The 20,554-nt window shown below is 45.7% G+C and overlaps 1 protein-coding gene across 3 annotated transcripts in view; it reads left to right on the top strand.

The window, feature by feature from the left end:
* LOC119967672 (bone morphogenetic protein 7-like) overlaps nucleotides 1-19,758 on the top strand; it is a 107,731-nt gene extending 87,973 nt beyond the window's left edge. For 2 of the 3 annotated variants that reach the window (XM_038800509.1, XM_038800490.1), the window contains 5 exons: nucleotides 3,531-3,679; nucleotides 10,041-10,238; nucleotides 11,276-11,355; nucleotides 16,966-17,076; nucleotides 19,061-19,758. In XM_038800509.1, the coding sequence (XP_038656437.1) occupies nucleotides 3,531-3,679; nucleotides 10,041-10,238; nucleotides 11,276-11,355; nucleotides 16,966-17,076; nucleotides 19,061-19,210 (688 nt within the window). In that variant the 3' untranslated portion in view covers nucleotides 19,211-19,758. The remainder of the gene's footprint in view (nucleotides 1-3,530; nucleotides 3,680-10,040; nucleotides 10,239-11,275; nucleotides 11,356-16,965; nucleotides 17,077-19,060) is intronic. The other variant, XM_038800499.1, reaches the window with a different exon arrangement.
* The last annotated feature ends 796 nt before the right edge of the window (nucleotides 19,759-20,554 follow it).

Here is a 20,554-nt window from a genome sequence, read left to right as displayed (position 1 = left end):
TGATGGTTTCAGCAGCAGGTAATCTGAGGCAAGGATAGAAGACAGGTGACATGCAAGTAAGCAGTCTTGGTGATGGAATCAATAGGCAGTCTGAAGCTCACCGCAGTTCTAAAAAAGACGTCAAAGCTGCAAAGGGTGGATCAGCTGGCTTAGAAAGTAAGTTAGTGGTCGGGATTGAAAGAAATTATCCCAATTGTCTCAATATTTAGTTGGAGAAAACTACTTCTCATTGGATATCAGGGATGGGAGATAGTGAAAAGGTCAAGAGGGGTGATGCTGACAATGCGCTGGGTGTCGTCAACATACATGTGGAACCTATGTTTTCGAGTGAAGATGTTGAAGTATTGAAGGTGTTACGGGATGAGGAAGTCGTGGATAGATTCTTGGTGGACCTGGGAGTTAAGGACAGAAACAGAAGACATTGTAGGAGATTATACATATGGATAGATAAGAATGGCACTTGGCTCGAATGGATAGGTCAGAATGGAACCGGATGAGATCAACCCAACCAAACTGCATGTTGGAGCTGAATTATGTCACCAACCACATGGAATGTGTCGGACAGGTCAATAAGGCTGAGAAGGGACAGTTTATCACCTTTAGGAGGGACAGTCTATCACCTTTAGGAGGGGACAGTTTATCACCTTTAGGAGGGGACAGTTTATCACCTTTAGGAGGGGACAGTTTATCACCTTTAGGAAGGGACAGTTTATCACCTTTAGGAGGGGACAGTTTATCACCTTTAGGAGGGGACAGTCTATCACCTTTAGGAAGGGACAGTTTATCACCTTTAGGAGGGGACAGTTTATCACCTTTAGGAGGGGACAGTCTATCACCTTTAGGAAGGGACAGTTTATCACCTTTAGGAAGGGACAGTTTATCATCTTTAGGAGGGGACAGTTTATCACCTTTAGGAAGGGACAGTTTATCACCTTTAGGAAGGGACAGTTTATCACCTTTAGGAAGGGACAGTTTATCACCTTTAGGAGGGGGACAGTCTATCACCTTTAGGAGGGGACAGTCTATCACCTTTAGGAAGGGACAGTTTATCACCTTTAGGAGGGGACAGTCTAACACCTTTAGGAGGGGACAGTTTATCACCTTTAGGAAGGGGACAGTTTATCACCTTTAGGAGGGATAGTTAACCTTTATTAAGGGCTGTTTCAGTTCTGTTGTAGGAGTGGTAATCTGATTGGAGGTGCTTGAACATGGAGTTGTGGGTAAGATGGATATAAATCTGGAATGTGACCAGGACTTTGTCGAAGGACTTTGGAGAGGGAGAGATAGTTGGAGATGGGGCAGTTGTTTGCATGAACAGTGGGGTCAGTGAGAATATTATAAGGAGGATAGTGAAGTGAGCAGATGTGAAAGGGTGGGGAACAGTACGTGAAGAGAAGGAACTATTAACAATATAAGAACATGGTGGTCAGGAAGGGAAGTTGGCTGTTCAGGAGTTTGTCAGGAATAGATTTGAAGCAGCAGGAGTTGGATCTCATGGACAAGATGAGCTCGAAGCAGTCATCAGGGGTGATGGGCGAGAAACTAGAACATAGAACATAGAACAGTACAGCACAGAACAGGCCCTTCGGCCCTCAATGTTGTGCCGAGCCATGATCACCCTACTCAAACCCACGTATCCACCCTATACCCATAACCCAACAACCCCCCCCCCCCTTAACCTTACTTTTATTAGGACACTACGGGCAATTTAGCATGGCCAATCCACCTAACCCGCACATCTTTGGACTGTGGGAGGAAACCGGAGCACCCGGAGGAAACCCACGCACACAGGGGGAGGACGTGCAGACTCCACACAGACAGTGACCCAGCCGGGAATCGAACCTGGGACCCTGGAGCTGTGAAGCATTTATGCTAACCACTATGCTACCCTGCTGCCCAAGAAGGAAGGAAGCTAGTTCAGGACTGGAGGTTGGGGGATCTTTTGGGGAAGTTTGGCTCTGCGGGCTCCAGGAAGGGAAGGAAGCAGCAGAGGCAGCTAAACAGACGGTTTCAATATTAGTTGCAAAGAAGCCCATGAGCTCCTCACATTTACTGTTTTGGACTGTCCTGGTGAATTACCCTTTCAAATTTATTCATTATTGTTCTCTATCCTAACTTGTTTGGTTAACCATGCTCCTGCTCTGCCCAGCTCCTCTATATTTCTCTCAATTCCCGTAGGCAACTGAAAATGTGGCCACCTATAGTGGAATAAGTAAAATCTCAAATGCTCAAGAGGCCAGAATTAGAGGAGCAGAGATATCTCAGGGGATTGTAAAATGAAATATTGTTTTAACTTGAAATGTGTTGATTGATGATGTAATTTAAATGATTTACAAAACTAGAATGTCCCTTATGGATTGCTCAGAGGCTGAGCTAATGCAAGAGGGTTACTAGGATTGGGTAGTTGTAGAGGAATGGGGGGGGGGGGGGGGGAAGTTGTTGCGTCCTGGATACCCCCCCCCTACTGACCCTTCAATGCTCCGTGGAGAAATCATTGAATGGTTTCCACCTCCAGCTTAACAGATGATGTATTTTATTTCGGAGCCCCTTCCAAACTTTAGTAATGGCGCATTTGTACTGAAATTTCCACTATTCGGAATAACTATTTGCTCTCAATTTTGAAGTAAGCCTAAGTAAAAGGACAGATGGTGTAAGTGTGAAAGAAAAATAATAAATTCAACAGTTCAAAATTTCAAAGTGGAAAATTTTAATTTCCTTTCTCTAACGTGCTCTGTTTGTTAAATCAACAGGAAATTGGATAGAACAACATACACTTTGCTTTCAGGAAAGCTTTTTCAGAAAAATGGAAGAGATCATGTGTTATGCCTGGGACCTGAGCTCTAGAAACCCCCCCCCCCCTTACTCTGCTCCTTTGAGGGACTTGTTGTGACCTACAGGACGGGATTTTCCAGCCACCCGCAGGCGGGATTCCCAGTCCTGCCAAAGGCGACCCCCCCACAGTTGGTTCCCTGGCGATGGGATGGGTGACCCTTCCCTGGCTATGGGACAGGTGATTCAGACAAAATGCCACAGACGTTGTCAGGGCCGGAAGATCCCACCGGTAGCCGATGGTGAGCTGCCTCCCCTGCCGGAAAACTCACCGCGAGGGGACTGGAAAATCCTACCCAGAATGTCTGGTTTTCTGACTTTATATCGTCTCGTGTGGCTCAGTGTCACATTCTATATACTGTTTCCTGTGAAGTGCCTGAGGATGTTTTATTATGTTAAAGGTGTTGTATAAGTAAAGATTAGGCTGGATCCTCTGGTCCAGCAGCCACCCTTTTTCTTTTCCCCGTGCCCCCTTTGCTGACGGTGGGATTCTGTCTTCCTGTCAATGGGATTTCCCATTGTAACCACCCCACACAGCCGGAAATCCCGTGGGTCGGGGGTGTGCTTCCGACAGGAAAAGTGAATCGCAACGACCGGGGAATTCCAGCTGTTGTGTTGTTCATGAGGTCACATCAGGATATTATTTAAGATCCTACATGGCTGGCCCAAATTGATTTTATTTCATTTTCTTTCACTTCTAGAGAGCCAGAGCTCCTCCTATTGGACAATCAAGAAGTGTGGCCCACGGAAGAGGGGTGGCTGGAGTTTGATATCACAGCAACCAGTAATGATTGGCTGATGAATCCTCGTTATAATCTGGGCCTCCGCCTTTGTGTGGAGACTGAGGAAGGTATTGTATTTAACTGTGACACGCAGGATCCAAGCCACCTATTCATAACACACGCTCTGCAATTGCATAGTTATTATTGAGTATCGGGCGTACACAATTTCCCTGGCATGGTAGCTCTTCCCCCTCTAAATTTTATATTATAGGTTCTTATCCCAGAACGTTCCTAGAATGGAAATGTTAATTTAAAGTGAATGTTTTAATCTGTCATTGATTCAATCCTCATTTATTCCAAAATGAAAATGTCCTGGTTTGTAAGGCAATTTCAGGATGCACATAGTCCTTAACCAACTATACATCTGGTGTATTAGCAGATGTAATTACACCAGATTATCTCTCTTGACTCATTAGCAATAGAGCTCTGAGCATGTGGGAGAACTAACTCCCAAAGCTGCCTATTCACACTGCACTGAAGGGTGGGAACATGGCTGCAACAGTGAGTCCCAGTTCTGCCTCCTTGTCTTGATTATTTTCAACAGTTATTATCTCCAACTGGGCTTCTTCGAAGTATGTTCTAAAAGCACGCCAAATAAAAATCAGCAGAGATGTCAACCGCATATCCCCGTGCTAATTTAATAAAAAGGTTTTAGCTTTCTTTCACACCATTTTTAAAATCACTACAGCATATATGAATAGCAAAACAACCAAACAAGATTATGCTTTGTGGTTTAGCCACTCATCCCGAGCCACTGACCTATTTGTTTTGGCCAGTGCTTGAGGGAGGAGCAAAGGTTAAGTCTGTACACTGATACGAACTTAACAATGTGGCCGGGATTTTCTCCGATATCAGCAAAGGCCGATGTCGCACGGGGAAAGTGGCGTTGAAGCTGCCAACTGCAATGGTGGCTTTTTCTGCCGTATAATGTGGGACTTTGCCGGAAAACAAATTGAAGTCACGGCTTCCCCGATGTATTTGTGATGGAGAAGACTCAGATTGGCCGGCCCCGCCAGCAACTCAGACACTCGATGACCTGTGGCACCATTTCTAAAGGCTGCCCCAGCGCACAGCAAGGCAACAAGCTCACCCAGGTGCACCGCCTCTGGCACCACCCGGGAACTACCCTCTTTTCCCCCCTCAGCACTGCACTCCCATGAGCTCCCCTGGGAGTACTGTTGGCCAGCTGCATGCCTTCGGAGACCAATCATGCTTCGCACCGTTCTGGCATCATGCTGCCGTGGATGGATTATTTGATGTGGGAGATGAAGCTGCCATATGGGCCCGATAATTATACGACCATTTATTATAGTGAGGTTCCTGACATTGAACATTGGGTAATGCAGCTTGTCACTGATGGTGGGGGAGGGGATCATTGCGACAATGAGAAATGCAACTTTGGCCTTCTCGCAATATTTTCCCCTCCTGTCACCAAACCCGCCCAACTCGAACGGCACCAGAAAGTCCCCGCCAATGAGTTTGCCATTGTTACGCTGACAAAGATTTTATATTTAATTCATTTGAAGTCAAAAAGGACCACCAAGAAATGATGCTGAATTTATAAGTGCTACAAAGTCACTGTTAAAAAGGCATGACTTTGTTTTTCCACACTCTCTTTGTCACTCAGTATCTGACACATGGAGCGGAATTCTCCGACCCCCCGCAGGGTCGGGGAATCGCCCGAGGCCGGCGTAAATCCCGCCCCCGCCGTGGCCGGAATTCTCCGCCACCCGGGAATCGGCGTGCCCCCTGTGCCGATCGGCGGGGCCCCCGCGGCGATTCTCCGGCCCGCGGTGGGCCGAAGTCCCGCCGCTGTCAGACCTCTCCTGCCGACGTAGTTTAAACCACCTCTGTGCCGGTGGGATTGGCGGCGCGAGCGGGCCCCCCGGGGTCCGGGGGGGGGGGGGGGGGGGGGGCGATCGGACCCCGAGGGATGCCCCCACGGAGGCCTGGCCGGCGATCGGGGCCCACCGATCGGCAGGCAGGCCAGTGCCGTGGGGGCACTCTTTTTCTTTCGCCACCGCCACGGCCTCCACCATGGCGGAGGCGGAAGAGACCCTCTCCACCGCGCATGCGCCAGTGGTGACGTCAGCGGCCGCTGACACTCCGGTGCATGCGCGGACTCACGCCGACTGGCGATGGCCTTTCAGCCACCCCCGACGCCGGCCGGCATAGCGCCAAAGGCCGTTGGCGCCGCTCGGCGGAGCGGGAGCAACTCCGGTGCGGGCCTAGCCCCTAAAGGTGCGGAGGATTCCGCACCTTTGGGGAGGCCCGACACTGGAGTGGTTGGCGCCACTCTGCCCCGCCGGGTAGGGGAAAATTTTGCCCATGGAAAGAGCAGGAAGACTGCTGTTTGGTGGTTGTCAATGCAATTCTGAAACTATCCACAAGGAGGAACACTGCAGTTGTCCTGTGACATGGATCCTCTTGGCCTCCTTCCCAGATTTGAGTGAATTGATGATGTTTCTTCTGGAGGTGCAGCTGAGACCAGGACTTTGTAGCCTGCACAATATAACGGAGTCTGCTCGACTAAGTCCCATAAAGGGTTAACTGTAACAGTCTGTGGTGTCATAGAAGGAAGCAACATGTACTCATGTGGTCTGAGAGATTCTAGGAGATAACAGGATGGAAAGAAGCAGGGAGTGTTCTCGACTGTAAATATGCTACAGTGCAGTTAGTATTCGCAGCTAACCAGGAGTTACTGAAACTACTCCAACCCAATAGCATAATAACGTAGCCTGCTGCTGTAAGGTACAGTTTGAAGATGGCCCTATTTTGGTGCTATGAATCCCAATTTTACATATTTTATGACCATATGTTAGCAGAAAATTCTTAACTCTGCAGAAGCTAATTATATGCTGAAACTGCCATGAGCATCAATTATAATATTGAAGATTGTGGAGAGCAAATGCTGTTCAGTGAGGGAGGGAAACTGCGCCAACCATTTTACAGCCACAGCAGTGCACCTCCTTGTGGTTTGAGTGGCTGGGTTAGCTTAGTTGGCTTGACAGCTGGTTTGTGATGCAGAGCGAGGCCAATAGCGCGGGTTCAATTCCTGTACCAGCTGAGGTTATTCATGAAGGCCCTGCCTTCTCAACGTTGCCCCTCGCCTGAGTTGTGGTGATCCTCAGGTTAAATCGCCACCAGTCAGCTCTCCCCCTCAAAGGGGAAAGCAGCCAATGGTCATCTGGGACTATGGTGACTTTACTTACTTAACTAAGACAGACAGCTGGAAGAAATTTGCTAGTGTCACACGGGAGGGTTTAAACTAGTATGGCAGGGGGGTGGGTACCGGAGCAATAGGTCAGAAGGTGAAAGCATTGAGGGAGAACTAGGGAATAGGGCCAGTATGGCTCTGAGGAAGAGCAGACAGGGAGATGTTGCTGTAAACAGCGGGTCTGGTGCCTGAAGTGCATATGTTTTAATGCAAGAAGTATTATGGGTAAGGCAGATGAACTTAGAGCTTGGAATAGTACTTGGAACTATGATGTTGCCATTACAGAGACCTGGTTGAGGGAAGGACAGGATTGGCAGCTAAACGTTCCAGGATTTAGATGTTTCAGGCGGGATAGAGGGGGATGTAAAAGGGGTGGCGGAGTTGCGCTACTGGTTAGGGAGAATATCACAGCTGTACTACGGGAGGACACCTCAGAGGGCAGCGAGGCTATATGGGTAGAGATCAGGAATAAGAAGGGTGCATTCACAATGTTGGGGGTTTACTACAGGCCTCTCAACAGCCAGCGGGAGATAGAGGAGCAGATAAGTAGACAGATTTTGGAAACGAGAAAAAGCAACAGGGTTGTTGTGATGGGAGACTTCAACTTCCCCAATATTGATTGGGACTCACTTAGTGCTAGGGGCCTGGATGGGGCAGAGTTTGTAAGGAGCATCCAGGAGGGCTTCTTAAAACAATATGTTGACAGTCCAACTAGGGAAGGGGCTGTACTGGACCTGGTATTGGGGAATGAGCCCGGCCAGGTGGTAGAAGTTTCAGTAGGGGAGCATTTTTGGAACAGTGACCACAATTCAGTAAGTTTTAAAGTGCTGGTGGACAAGGATAAGAGTGGTACTAGGGTGAATGTGCTAAATTGGGGAAAGGCTAATCATAACAATATTAGGCGGGAACTGAAGAACTTAGATTGGGGAAGGATGTTTGAGGGTAAATCAACATCGACATGTGGGAGGCTTTCAAATGTCAGTTGAAAGGAATTCAGGACTGGCATGTTCCTGTGTGGAAGAAGGATAAACACAGAAAATTTTGGGAATCTTGGATAACAAGAGATATTGTAGGCCTCGTCAAAAAGAAAAAGGAGGCATTCGTCAGGGCTAGAAGGCTGGGGACAGACGAAGCCTGTGTGGAATATAAGGAAAGTAGGAAGGAACGTAAGCAAAGAGTCAGGAGGGCTAAAAGGGGTCACGAAAAGTCATTGGCTAAAATCCCAAGGCTTTTTACACATACATAAAAAGTAAGAGGGTAGCCAGGGAAAGGGTTGGCCCACTGAAGGAAAAGCAAGGGAATCTATGTGTGGAGCCAGAGGAAATGGGTGAGGTACTAAATGAATACTTTGCATCAGTATTCACCAAAGAGAAGGAATTGGTTGATGTTGAGTCTGGAGAAGGGTGTATAGATAGCCTGGGTGACATTGAGATCCAAAAAGACAAGGTGTTGGGCGTCTTGAAAAATATTAAGGTAGATAAGTCCCCAGGGCCGGATGGGATCTACCCCAGAATACTGAAGGAGGCAAGAGAGGAAATTGCTGAGGCCTTGACAGAAATCTTTGGATCCTCACTGTCTTCAGGTGATGTCCCGGAGGACTGGAGAATAGCCAATGTTGATCCTTTGTTTAAGAAGGGTAGCAAGGATAATCCAGGGAACTACAGGCCGGTGAGTCTTACATCAGTGGTAGGGAAATTACTGGAGAGAATTCTTCGAGACAGGATCTACTCCCATTTGGAAGCAAGGGGTCGTATTAGCGAGAGGCAGCACACTTTTGTGAAGGGGAGGTCGTGTCTAACTAACTTAATAGAGTTTTTCAAAGAGGCCACAAAGATGATTGATGCAGGTAGGGCAGTGGATGTTGTCTATATGGACTTCAGTAAGGCCTTTGACAAGGTCCCTCATGGTAGACTGGTACAAAAGGTGAAGTCACACGGGATCAGGGGTGAGCTGGCAAGGTGGATACAGAACTGGCTAGGTCATAAAAGGCAGAGAGTAGCAATGGAAGGGTGCTTTTCTAATTGGAGGGCTGTGACTAATGGTGTTCCACAGGGATCAGTGCTGGGACCTTTGCTGTTCGTAGTATGTATAAATAATTTGGAAGAAAATGTAACTGGTCTGATTAGTAAGTTTGCAGACGACACAAAGGTTGGTGGAATTGCGGATAGCGATGAGGACTGTCAGAGGATACAGCAGGATTTAGAACGTTTGGAGACTTGGGCGGAGAGATGGCAGATGGAGTTTAATCTGTGAGGTAATGCATTTTGGAAGGTCTAATGCAGGTAGGGAATATACAGTGAATATTGAACCCTCAAGAGTATTGAAAGTCAGAGAGATCTTGGTGTACAGGTCACTGAAAGGGGCAACACAGGTGGAGAAGGTAGTCAAGAAGGCATACGGCATTCTTGCTTTCATTGGCCGGGGCATTGAGTATAAGAATTGGCAAGTCATGTTGCAGCTATATAGAACCTTAGTTAGGCCACACTTGGAGTATAGTGTTTAATTCTGGTCGCCACACTACCAGAAGGATGTGGAGGCTTTAGAGAGGGTGCAGAAGAGATTTACCAGGATGTTGCCTGGTATGGAGGGCATTAGCTATGAGGAGCGGTTGAATAAACTCGGTTTGTTCTCACTCGAACGAAGGAGGTTGAGGGGCGACCTGATAGACGTCTACAAAATTATGAGGGGCATAGACAGAGTGGATAGTCAGGCTTTTCCCCAGGGTAGGGGGGTCAATTACTAGGGGGCACAGGTTTAAGGTGCGAGGGACAAGGGTTAGAGGAGATGTACGAGTCAAGGTTTTACACAGAGGGTAGTGGGTGCCCGGAACTCTCTGCCGGTGGAGATGGTGGAAGCAGGGATAATAGTGTCATTTAAGGGGCATCTTGACAAATACATAAGAAAAGGATGGCAATAGAGTGATACGGACCCAGGAAGTGTAGAACATTTTAATTTAGACGGGCAGCATGGTTGCCACGGGCTTGGAGGGCCGAAGGGCCTGTTCCTGTGCTGTATTTTTCTTTGTTCTTTGAAATCTGCTTGCTCATTCTATGTGCCACGTTGGAGTGTAGCTTACGTTAATAGAGAGTGAAAGAAATAAAATAAGGTAATAAAGAAATACTACTTTTATATAAAAATCTATCCAAATTATATTTAATGCGGCACTCATGTAAAACTGGTTAATTTACTGATTGCAAATTGTTTCTGTCAAGCTCCCGGAGGCAGTCTAGACCCTGACTCCATTGGGCTAGTTGGACGGCGAGGGGCCCGATCAAAGCAGCCATTCATGGTGACCTTTTTCAGAGCAAGTCAGGCACCTATTCGTACAACACGAGCTACAAAATCGCGTAGGGGTCGTAAGAAGCATAACCAACTACAGGAATCCTGTGACAGATTGCCTAGCACGTCAGGTAACACAATGAACATGTACACATTGTAAAGATTATGTCCAGACTAAATTTGAGTGAAATCAGTGACATATATTGTCTTAATTCCCCCTTACGTCATGAAAGACATAATTATTTGCCCAGTACCTTGAAAATAGAGTTAGAATAAATTTTATGTGCTGTAATACAATTTGATTTTGATGCAGGGATGTTGTCACAGTCCTCAAAGGGCTTTATTTTGGTTAGAATTAATGATAAGTGGATAGGTAATGTGGGGTGGTTAAAGATTTCACAGCATACTGGGAGACAGAGTAAGGATAGAGTAGTATACCTGGAGAAGGGATAAATTATAAAGGGAAATTAAAAATTTTTAAATGCCAACTCTAAATAATAACACATTGTGAGAAATTTAATGGTAGAAATAGGACAGAATGTGTTGTCCCACCCCCAGAGACAGATCTGGAGGTGGGGGCATTTAATCAGGTGAGAGGGTGTTAGATGGGGGCCCCGTTGACATCTCACCTCCGCCCGATTTAAGTCCAGGACTAGAAGGTTAGTAGACCTCTTCGCAACGGTTGCAATTGATCTTTTAACAGCCTCATCCCGCTGCAGAGGAGCCCAAAAAACAAACTCTATCATGTTTTCTTGCAGGCTTTCACTCAGTGCCTGATTGAGAGATCTGGCATTGGGAAGGGGGTGGGCCCAGAAAGCCAAGCCCCTGTCCGTGCTTCCTTCCCCTTCCTTCCCACCCGAACACCTTTGACTTGGGGACCCTCATGGGTCTTGAACCCCTGATGGATGCACTCTTGACAGCAGTGGAGAGCTGCCGGGCTCTAATTGACCGTCAGCACTTGGGGGTGGGATTACCAACCCCAGGGTCCTTACTCAATGCCCCCGTTACGTGGATGAAAGTGCACTCCATCTCCACCCAAGCAAAGAATTTCCTGTGAGGCATCACTAAGGTCTGACACTTGTTCCATATTGCTAATTTAATCTCAAAGGCAAGAAGGGTACTTACCGCAATATGATTTACCTTTTCCTTTTTAATTATGCACATTAAGCAGCCCATAATTCTGGAGATCACAGACGAGTATGCAAAAGGCATGATCTGTACGTTAGCTTTCGAGACCTTGGTTGGCAGGTAAGGTGACTCTTTTTGTTTTGAGTGTGTGTGTGCGTGTCGGTGTTTTTAACATGCTCACTTAGAACATAGAACATAGAACAGTACAGCACAGAACAGGCCCTTCGGCCCTCAATGTTGCGCCGAGCCATGATCACCCTACTCAAACCCACGTATCCACCCTATACCCGTAACCCAACAACCCGCCCCTTAACCTTACTTTTATTAGGACACTACGGGCAATTTAGCATGGCCAATCCACCTAACCCGCACATCTTTGGACTGTGGGAGGAAACCGGAGCACCCGGAGGAAACCCACGCAGACAGGGGGAGGACGTGCAGACTCCACACAGACAGTGACCCAGCCGGGAATCGAACCTGGGACCCTGGAGCTGTGAAGCATTTATGCTAACCACCATGCTACCCTGCTGCCCCATTCTTGTGAGAGAATTGGTTACTGTAGATCTGTCACTTCAAAAAGGTGCTATTTTTATTTGCTTTAGCGATTTGCTTTTTATTAAATACTGTAGGTCATAAATTTTTGACATGACCAATCACTTTTAATTAAACAGCCATTTCTTCCATTAATATCAATCGGGCATATTTCATGGTTTAGAAATAAGTATTAGTCCATCCATCCACTTCTTTTTGTGTATAGCATCTGTCCATCATGTATATCTGGGTGCTCTTCTGTCAAATTTATATTTGGCAACAATGTTTATGCCCCTCCACTGATTTTAGTTTTCATGTTTTGCAAGTGGTTGATATTGCTTCAGTAAATGCCATAAACATGACTGTCTGCAGAGGCGATCAGAATGCATGGGCTATGGCTTCTCACAATATCTGCAAATCCCAGAATCTCTCATCGTTCTTCCCAACTGCACAACACCATGTCAAACAGATTTCAATTGCACCTGAGAAAACGTGAACACCCAAGTGACAGTACTTAAAAGAGTGGAGTTTCCTGGCATTGATGAGGGACATCAGTATTCGTCACTACTTCAGTCATTCAGAAAGCACAGTCAGAAATAACAGCAATCCACGACTTCAGGCCTCTCGCAAACCATCAACTGGTGGGAATCACACTCTAAATTTACATTAAGGACATACATATAGTCCAGGATTTTGGAAGGAGAGAGGTGCCGTCCTTTCCTGGGCTGCCGCCCTTGGGGTTGCAAGACAAGGTGCTGTTGAGGGACGAGATAGGGGAGGGGAAGGTGTCCGATGTCTATAAGCAATTGATGGATTGGAAGGGGGCCGTAGTGGGGGACAAAAAACGCAAGTGGGAAGAGAAACTAGGAGGGGAGGAGGGGGCCGAGACATGGGCAGAGGCCCTGCAAAAGATCCTTGTCATATGTGAGGTTAAGCCTCATCCAGTTTAAAGTAATACATAGGGTGTATAGGACGGTAGCAAGGATGAGTAGGTTCTTTGAGAACATAGAACAGTACAGCACAGAGCGGGCCCTTCGGCCCTCAATGCTGTGCCGAGCAATGATCACCCTACTCAAACCCACGTATCCACCCTATACCCGTAACCCAACAACCCCCCCCTTAACCTTACTTTTTTAGGACACTACGGGCAATTTAGCATGGCCAATCCACCTAATCCGCACATCTTTGGACTGTGGGAGGAAACCGGAGCACCCAGAGGAAACCCACGCGCACACGGGGAGGACGTGCAGACTCCACACAGACAGTGACCCAGCCGGGAATCGAACCTGGGACCCTGGAGCTGTGAAGCATTTATGCTAACCACCATGCTACCATGCTGCCCTAAGTTGAGGAAAGATGTGGGCAGTGTGCGTGCAATTGTCCAAGGTTGAAGGGGTTCTGGCAGGGGTTCATGGATGTAATGCCCGAGCTGCTGTGGGGGGAGGTGGACCCGAGTCCAGAGGTGGCGATATTCGGGCTGTCGGAAGATCTGGAAGTCTAGGGGGTGAGATAGTCCGATGTCCCGGCTTTTGCCTCCCTGATAGCCCGGAGATATATTTTGCTTGGGTGAAGGGACACGGAGCCACCGCTTGCAGATCAGCCCTACCCCGACTTTGGCGCCACTGGACTGAGTCCACAGCCGCCATGCGAGATCCCAACGGATGAGAGCATGAAAGACCCACGCCATCAGGAACTCGGCCGGTCGGGAGCAGAGCATCGGGGGGTGGGCCTCAGGAAATTTCCTGAGGCCGTCGATACGTTACGCGCGTACCCGACGAGTACGCTGCTTTGGAGGGGGCAGAGCATCGTGAAAGCGGTGCCACCCCAGATTTGGTCGGGAACTGTGATTCTCCAGCCGATCGCCGAACGTGATTTTGGCATCGCCGACCAGAGAATCCAGATTGTTTCATTAACAGCTGTGTTTCGAGGTTTTTTTGTTGCATTTTATGGTTTTATTGAAAAGAAAATATAGTTGAACCAGATTGTTCAATGCAAGCATTTCAACTATTATTAGAGCACCCCCAAAAATATGTTTTGAATTGGGCATCAGTACATTTTTGCTACAATTCAATGCAGAGACTAGCTAAAAAAGTCATCGACTATCTAACGGCTGGAATCACCAGATTATTCCAAAAACCTCTGAATCCTGGCATTCCTGTTATTGACATGAACTTAAACCATCTTGCATCTGCCAAATATCACTGGTTTTCTTTCAAACTGCCAAACTGCTAACATTAACAAATTTGGAAAAATGCACCCAATTATTTTAATTCATTTACGGGAGGTGGGCATCATTGGTTTAGCCACCATCCATATACTCATCCTTAATTGTGCTTGAGAAGATGGTGATGAGCTGCCTTCTTGAACTGCTGCAGTCCATGTGGTGTAGGTACACCCACAGTGCTGTTAGGGAGCCAGTCCCAGGATTTTGACCCAGCGACAGTGAAGGAATGGCGATATATTTCCAAATCAGGCTGGTGAATGGCTTGGATGGGAACATGGTGTTCCCATGTATCTGCTGCCCTTGTCCTTCTAGATGGGCAAACAATCTAGAGCTCCCTGGATGATGAGAGAATTGAGAACCAGTCTGAATATAGAAGGTACAGAGAACCATAGAATTCCTGCAGTGCAGAAGGAGATCATTTGGCCCATTCAGTCAGCTCCGATCTTCTGAAAGAGCACCCTACCTAGGTCCAGTCCCTCGGCCTATCCCCATAACCTAACATGTACATCCCTGGACACTAAGGGTGGTCAATCCACCTCACCTTCACATTTTTGGACTGTGGGAGGAAACTTGAGCACCTGGAGGAAACCCATGCAGACACTGGGAGAAAGTGCAAACTCCACGTAGTCATCCAAGACTGGAATTGAACCCGGGTCCGTGATGCTGTGGGGCAGCAGTGCTCACCACTGTTCCACCATGCCCCTTCCCCCAAATCGGGAGGTGAAAAAGCATAAGAGAAAAGGGAAAATGAAAAGAGACTGGCAGCTAACATAAAAGGGAATCTCAAGGTCTTCTTGAAGAATATATATAGTAAAAGGAGTGTGTCCGATCGAGGACCAAAAGGGAGAAGAGTGCGTAGCTGAGGGTTTAATCGAATACTTTGCATCTGTCTTTACCAAGGAAGAAGGCACTACCCAGGTTGCAGTGAAAGAGGAGATAATTCAGAGTATATAAGAAATCAATTTTGTCTCAGATGGGGTACAGCAATCAGTTCTGGGCACGACACTTTATGAAAGATGTGAAGGCATTCAAGAGAGTGCAGAAATGATTCATGTGAATGATTGTTTCCTGGAATGAGGAGCTTCAGTTTTGAAGATTGATTGGAAAAATTGGGACTGTTTTGCTTGAAGAAAAAAGGGTTGAGAGGGGATTTGATATTTACTCATTTGAAGAGCCAGTACAAACACAATGGGCCGAATGGCCTTCTATACTGTACAGGTTCCGTGGATAAGCCAGTCAGCCCATCAAGCCTGCTTTGCCAAACGATTAATGTTGACCTAATTGTGACCTTGCCTTCAATTTCCTGCCTGTCCCCCAGAAGCTATGACACCCTAGTCAATCAAATAATCTGTCCAACCCGACTTTGAATATATTCAGTGACCCAGCCTCCATTGGCGAAGAGAATTCCAAATGATCCTTTGAGAGAAGAATTTCCTCTTCATCGGTATCTTAAATGGGAGATGCATTATTTGTAAACTGTGTCCCCTAGTTCTAGATTCTTCCACGAGAGAAACAATCTCTCAGCATCTCCCCTGCCGAGTCCACTCCGAATTTTATGTTTGAATAAGATAGCCTTTCATTCTTCTAATCCCCAATACAGATTCAACCTGCTCAACATTTCCTCACAAGACAACTCCTTCAAATCAAGAATCAGCCTCTTGACCCTTCTCTGAACTGTTTCCAATGCAAGTATAAGTAAGGAGACCAAATCTGTGTACACTATTCCAGGTGTGGTCTCACCAATGCCCAGCTATACAACAGAGAGATCCCAACGTTTATACTCCATCTCCCTTAATAGAGAGCAACATTTGATTTGCTTTTCAAATTACTTCCTGTACCTTGATTCTTACATTTTTGTGTGTTCGTACATTTTGCATTTCAGAGTTAATATTACAATGATAGAGTTACATGTGACCAGTGTTTGTTTCAATGTTTGTTTCAAAGCTGGTCAGCCCAGGGCAAATAGTCATTTTCTTGGACCTGCCAAGAGTCTAAAGCAAATGGTCAAATGTGTATAAAGAGTTGGGATGTATATCAGGGTAACTCTTTCTCCTCAATGTCAATTCTATTTATGTTGTTAGGGTTTAAGCTGTTATACAGAAATGACACTGTCAATTCCAAGAGTCTAATGGGTGGAATTTAATGTCCCCTGGGCTATTTTGCAGGTGGCGGGACATTTAACCGGCCAGAAGGTGGCCTAGGTCCGGAAGACTTGTGGATGACCATCTCGCCATGACACCAATTAAGGCATTTAAGTGGGCAATTAATGCCCAGTTAACAGCTTCATCCCACCACCAATGATAGTCAACCATTAGTGAGCAGGGCAATCCCTACAGGGGAAGCCTGAAAGGAAACACTATTGGGTTTGCCTGCGGGCTCTTGGGGGAGATCCCTTGTTGTCAGGCCACTCAGTGCTTGACCAAGGTCCTTGGTGTCAGGAAGGGGAGCACCCAGAAAGCCACTCCTGGGACTTTGCCTCCGATTTTCCTCTCCCCTTCTCCTGCAGCTCATACCCCGCAACCCCCATCCCTACCTGACTCAAATGTGGCTTTTCATTTATCCTGGGCCTCTGGTGGGTGCATTGCCTGCAGCTACCACTGCTCCCCAGTGATGCTGACAGCACTAAGGAGCTCCCGTCCTTTGATTGGCTGGCAGGCCGGGGAGTGGTGGGGGTGGGGGGGGCTCAGGATTTCCACCCTGGGGGCCTTGATCTGCTGGCCATTTACCTGTCTGACTGGCTAGTCTTTCCAAAAGGAATTTACACCGGGTGCTCTCTGGCTTCTCGCTGCTGGGCAAGATCCTGGTCTCCTGGATTACATTCCACTGATGAGTATGAATTCCATTTTATTTGGATGCTGTGGAATGAATAAAGATTTTGTCAAAATGTTATTCATTGAAGATAATCTGGCCATGTTTGAAGAGTTGGGACATTGTGGTGGTCTGTGTGGACTAACTTTTTCTATTTACCATTGTAGGACTGGATAATTGCACCAGAGGGCTATGCAGCGTTTTATTGTGACGGAGAATGTTTATTTCCACTCGACTCCCACATGAATGCAACCAACCACGCAATTGTTCAGACATTGGTAAGGGTCTTCCTGACCAGGATCAGACTGCACTGCTTTTCCATGCATTTTGCCTTGATTGTCAGTTTGCGGTCATGGGGGCAGTAGGGTGGGATGAATGGCCTGGATTTTGCAGTCCGTGGAGTGCTCACCACTGGCCTTGAGAAAAGATATCAACAAAGATCTGGCGATCTCTGCAGTCTGATTTTCCTTTTCCCCAAGGGCACTTTAAATCTGGCACCAGGCCAAGGGGATCTCCGGCCTTACAGCAACAATGATGTCAGCAAAGTATAGCCAATCACATTGAAGCAAAAGAGGAAGTAAAAACAACTGAATCCTTCACTTCTAATTTTGCATTTCGGATGGTTAAAAAAATGATTAACGTTGAAGCTGAAATAAAGATTATTTTATCATGAAGAGGAATATGTCATTTCACAAATATAAATTTCGCTTTTTAGGGCCTGTAAGCATCATCTCTGCTTTTTTTTTGTGTGGGACGTTTAGAGGGGTCAGTTTTTGCTCGGGCTATGTTGAAACTTCCTGGTTGCTAGTGGGAACTGTGATAAACCACTGTTGCACCTATATTAGATGATGTATGGTGGGACCTGTACTACAGGTACATCGGTAGTCCCTGCCTGCTAGCTCCACCCAGTAGGCGGAGTATAAATGTGCGTGTCATCCATGCTGCAGCCATTTCGCCAGCTGTTGTGGGAGACCACACATCTTAGAGCAATAAAGTCTCAGTTGTATCCAACTCTCATCTTTGTGTAATTGATCGTGCATCAAGAACATTGCAAGTGAGGGTGTTTAGCAGTAATTATGAACTGAGAATGCTGTTTTTAAAAAACCAGAAACATCCCAATCACCAAGCTGGAATATTTCAAGGATCTTTACAGTGAGACTAACAGTGTAAGATTAGATGTTCTTGTTAACTCATGAATTTCCCATTGATTGCAGCCTGGAAATCTAGAGAACCTTAGAATCACTGAACACAACTTCTGGATTTCTGTGTTCTGCTGTGCAATGTGCAATTGTTAACAGGACCTACACCCGTTGGTAAAGTCAAAACTGAGGCACAGAACCTTTCCGTGCTGAGAAAGTTTATTGACTTTATTCATTATCAACCTTCCACCTCCACCCAGTGTCCCATTGATCACCAATTTATATATGTTCAAATGCCCATCACCTGTTTCCCTTAACAATGTAATTAGCATTAACAAATCATAACAATGTAATTGATAAAGCATTGGCACAGACTCCCAACGTTGTTGTTAGGTTAGTATAATCGCTCCATATAATTTAACCCTTGGAGTGCAGATATGGCAGCAAATGCTGATGGCTTTGTTGTCAATACCATCACAAAATTGGGATTGTTATTTTAAGTTCATGGAACCTACAATAAAATTCAATTCACAAAATGGTCACGTGGGTCTACCCTTCTGCCAACCTTGCAAGCAGTGTAGCCCTGAATCATTCAGACATGCTTTCCTATTGAAGGCAAAGGACATGGAACTGGGAGGTCTTCTGGTAGGTGATTGAATCTTGCCAGCCATGCCTCCTGATCTGAGATGAGCACTGGATAAACCTAGCAGATACAAGAAGCATATTTGCTTCAGTTTGATTTCTGAAACAACCATAAAAAGGAGCAGCAACTCTGTGGAACCAATTTTCATACTGAAGTTGTTGAATATTGACTGGGATAAGGGTGACTTTCTGTCTGTATAGTTCAGGCATTTTCGTAGTTGACTTTTTTCTGGGCATTGAATTTTGGCACTTTCAGACAAGGCATGATAGGATTAATGGGAAATATCTGAGGCATTGATCAAGCAAGTTTTCTGAAGTACTGACTAAAGAGTAGCATTGATGAACATCCCACTGTTCAGAACCTGAAGGTTAGTTTTGATGTACAGAACTAACAGGAGGAGAGAAGAAAATTGGATAGTTGTGCATTGGGAGGAAACAAACCTGATGAAAACCGATTTAAGAGATTTTATTTTCCCAACAGGCTCATCTGTTGAAGCCAGAAGCAGTTCCAAAACCATGTTGTGCACCAACCAAACTCAGTGCCACTTCAGTACTCTACTTTGACGAGAAATACAATGTGATATTAAAAAAGTACCGGAACATGGTGGCAAAGTCATGTGGCTGTCAATAAAATGTATCCATGTGTGGTGCAACTGTGCTTGGTCAAATATTCAAGACATTTATGCAGCTGGAAGAATAACATCGGAAAAAATGACCCAAGGTGTGAACAAGGCACTGCAGGTTCCCATATGTTGCCCAATGAGATAATATTTAATATATCACAGTTTGATTTAGTTTTTACAATAGAGATTGTCATCTTTGCAGCCTTTAGATATATTTTTCATGGTTCAAAATAATGTACCCAAGTATACCAAAGCACTTGCACTTCGACACTGAAGACAAGAAAACTTTTAACTAATATTTGTGACAGTACCAGATTACAATGATTTTTTTGCCCACGTATAAACAAAATAGATAATACGGAGAACGGAGACATTGACTATCCTGCTGGTGACTAAGACTGTACAACCCACTCGTGGTGGAAGTGGCACACCCTACTCTTCCTCCTAGTGTACATTCTCTTATGCAACTGACGTCTCCATGTATTACTTTGATTGACACAGCACTACTGATTGAAAAAAACATAACTTAAACTTTTTAATAAATTTAATCCTCACCTTTGTGTTTCAATTTTTGCTTCTATCATAAATTGGGTGGGCTCTAATGTATCATTTGAGATGCTGCCTTTACTGCGAGCTGTGTCGCTTGTGAGTGAGCAGACCTTCATTACTGAAAATGTCATTGCTTCTTATTATGTTTTATTTAGATATTTTCCATTCCATATTCTTGGAATCATAAGGACTTTGCTACCTCGAAACGTAGTCCCTGAGCAGATGCGATTTTATGGAATCAAATTAACCTTTAATGACTTGCAGCAAGAAATGTAAATACAGTAGCTCTTCCTATTTAGAAACTCCAAACCAGGAGCATCGCCATGCACATCAAGAAACAGTTAAATAGGAGCAGTATGTGGTGCAGTGATTAGCACTGGGACTGTGGCGCTGAGGACCCAGGTTCGAATCCTGGTCCTGGGTCTCTGTCCCTGTGGAGTTTGCACATTTTTTTAAAAAAAGAAACAGTTAAATTATTTGGTGTAAGTTACCCTCCAAAATTCCCTCAGTTTCGCTTTGATTGGCTAAGACCAGAACTGGTTAAACTGGGAATAAAAAAACACAAAATACAAGTGGATTATTTAATTTTGGTTTAAAAAAAGGTAAGTGGGTAGGAGTTACTTTCAGCATGTTGAATTTCTTGAGTTGATCACATCATCAAAAACATTCTAAAATAGCTTTTCTCTAGTAAGAGATCTCTTGTTATTTTACATATTGGACTTGAGAGAGTTTTTGTTTGGTGCATTCCATACAGTGGTCCATTAGCAACAGAAGTCAATTCCAATAATTGTATAAGGTGGAAG

The sequence above is a fragment of the Scyliorhinus canicula genome, chromosome 1, assembly GCF_902713615.1.
Source record: "Scyliorhinus canicula chromosome 1, sScyCan1.1, whole genome shotgun sequence".
Classification (NCBI taxonomy): domain Eukaryota; kingdom Metazoa; phylum Chordata; class Chondrichthyes; order Carcharhiniformes; family Scyliorhinidae; genus Scyliorhinus; species Scyliorhinus canicula.
This window is presented reverse-complemented; position numbering and strand designations above follow the sequence as displayed.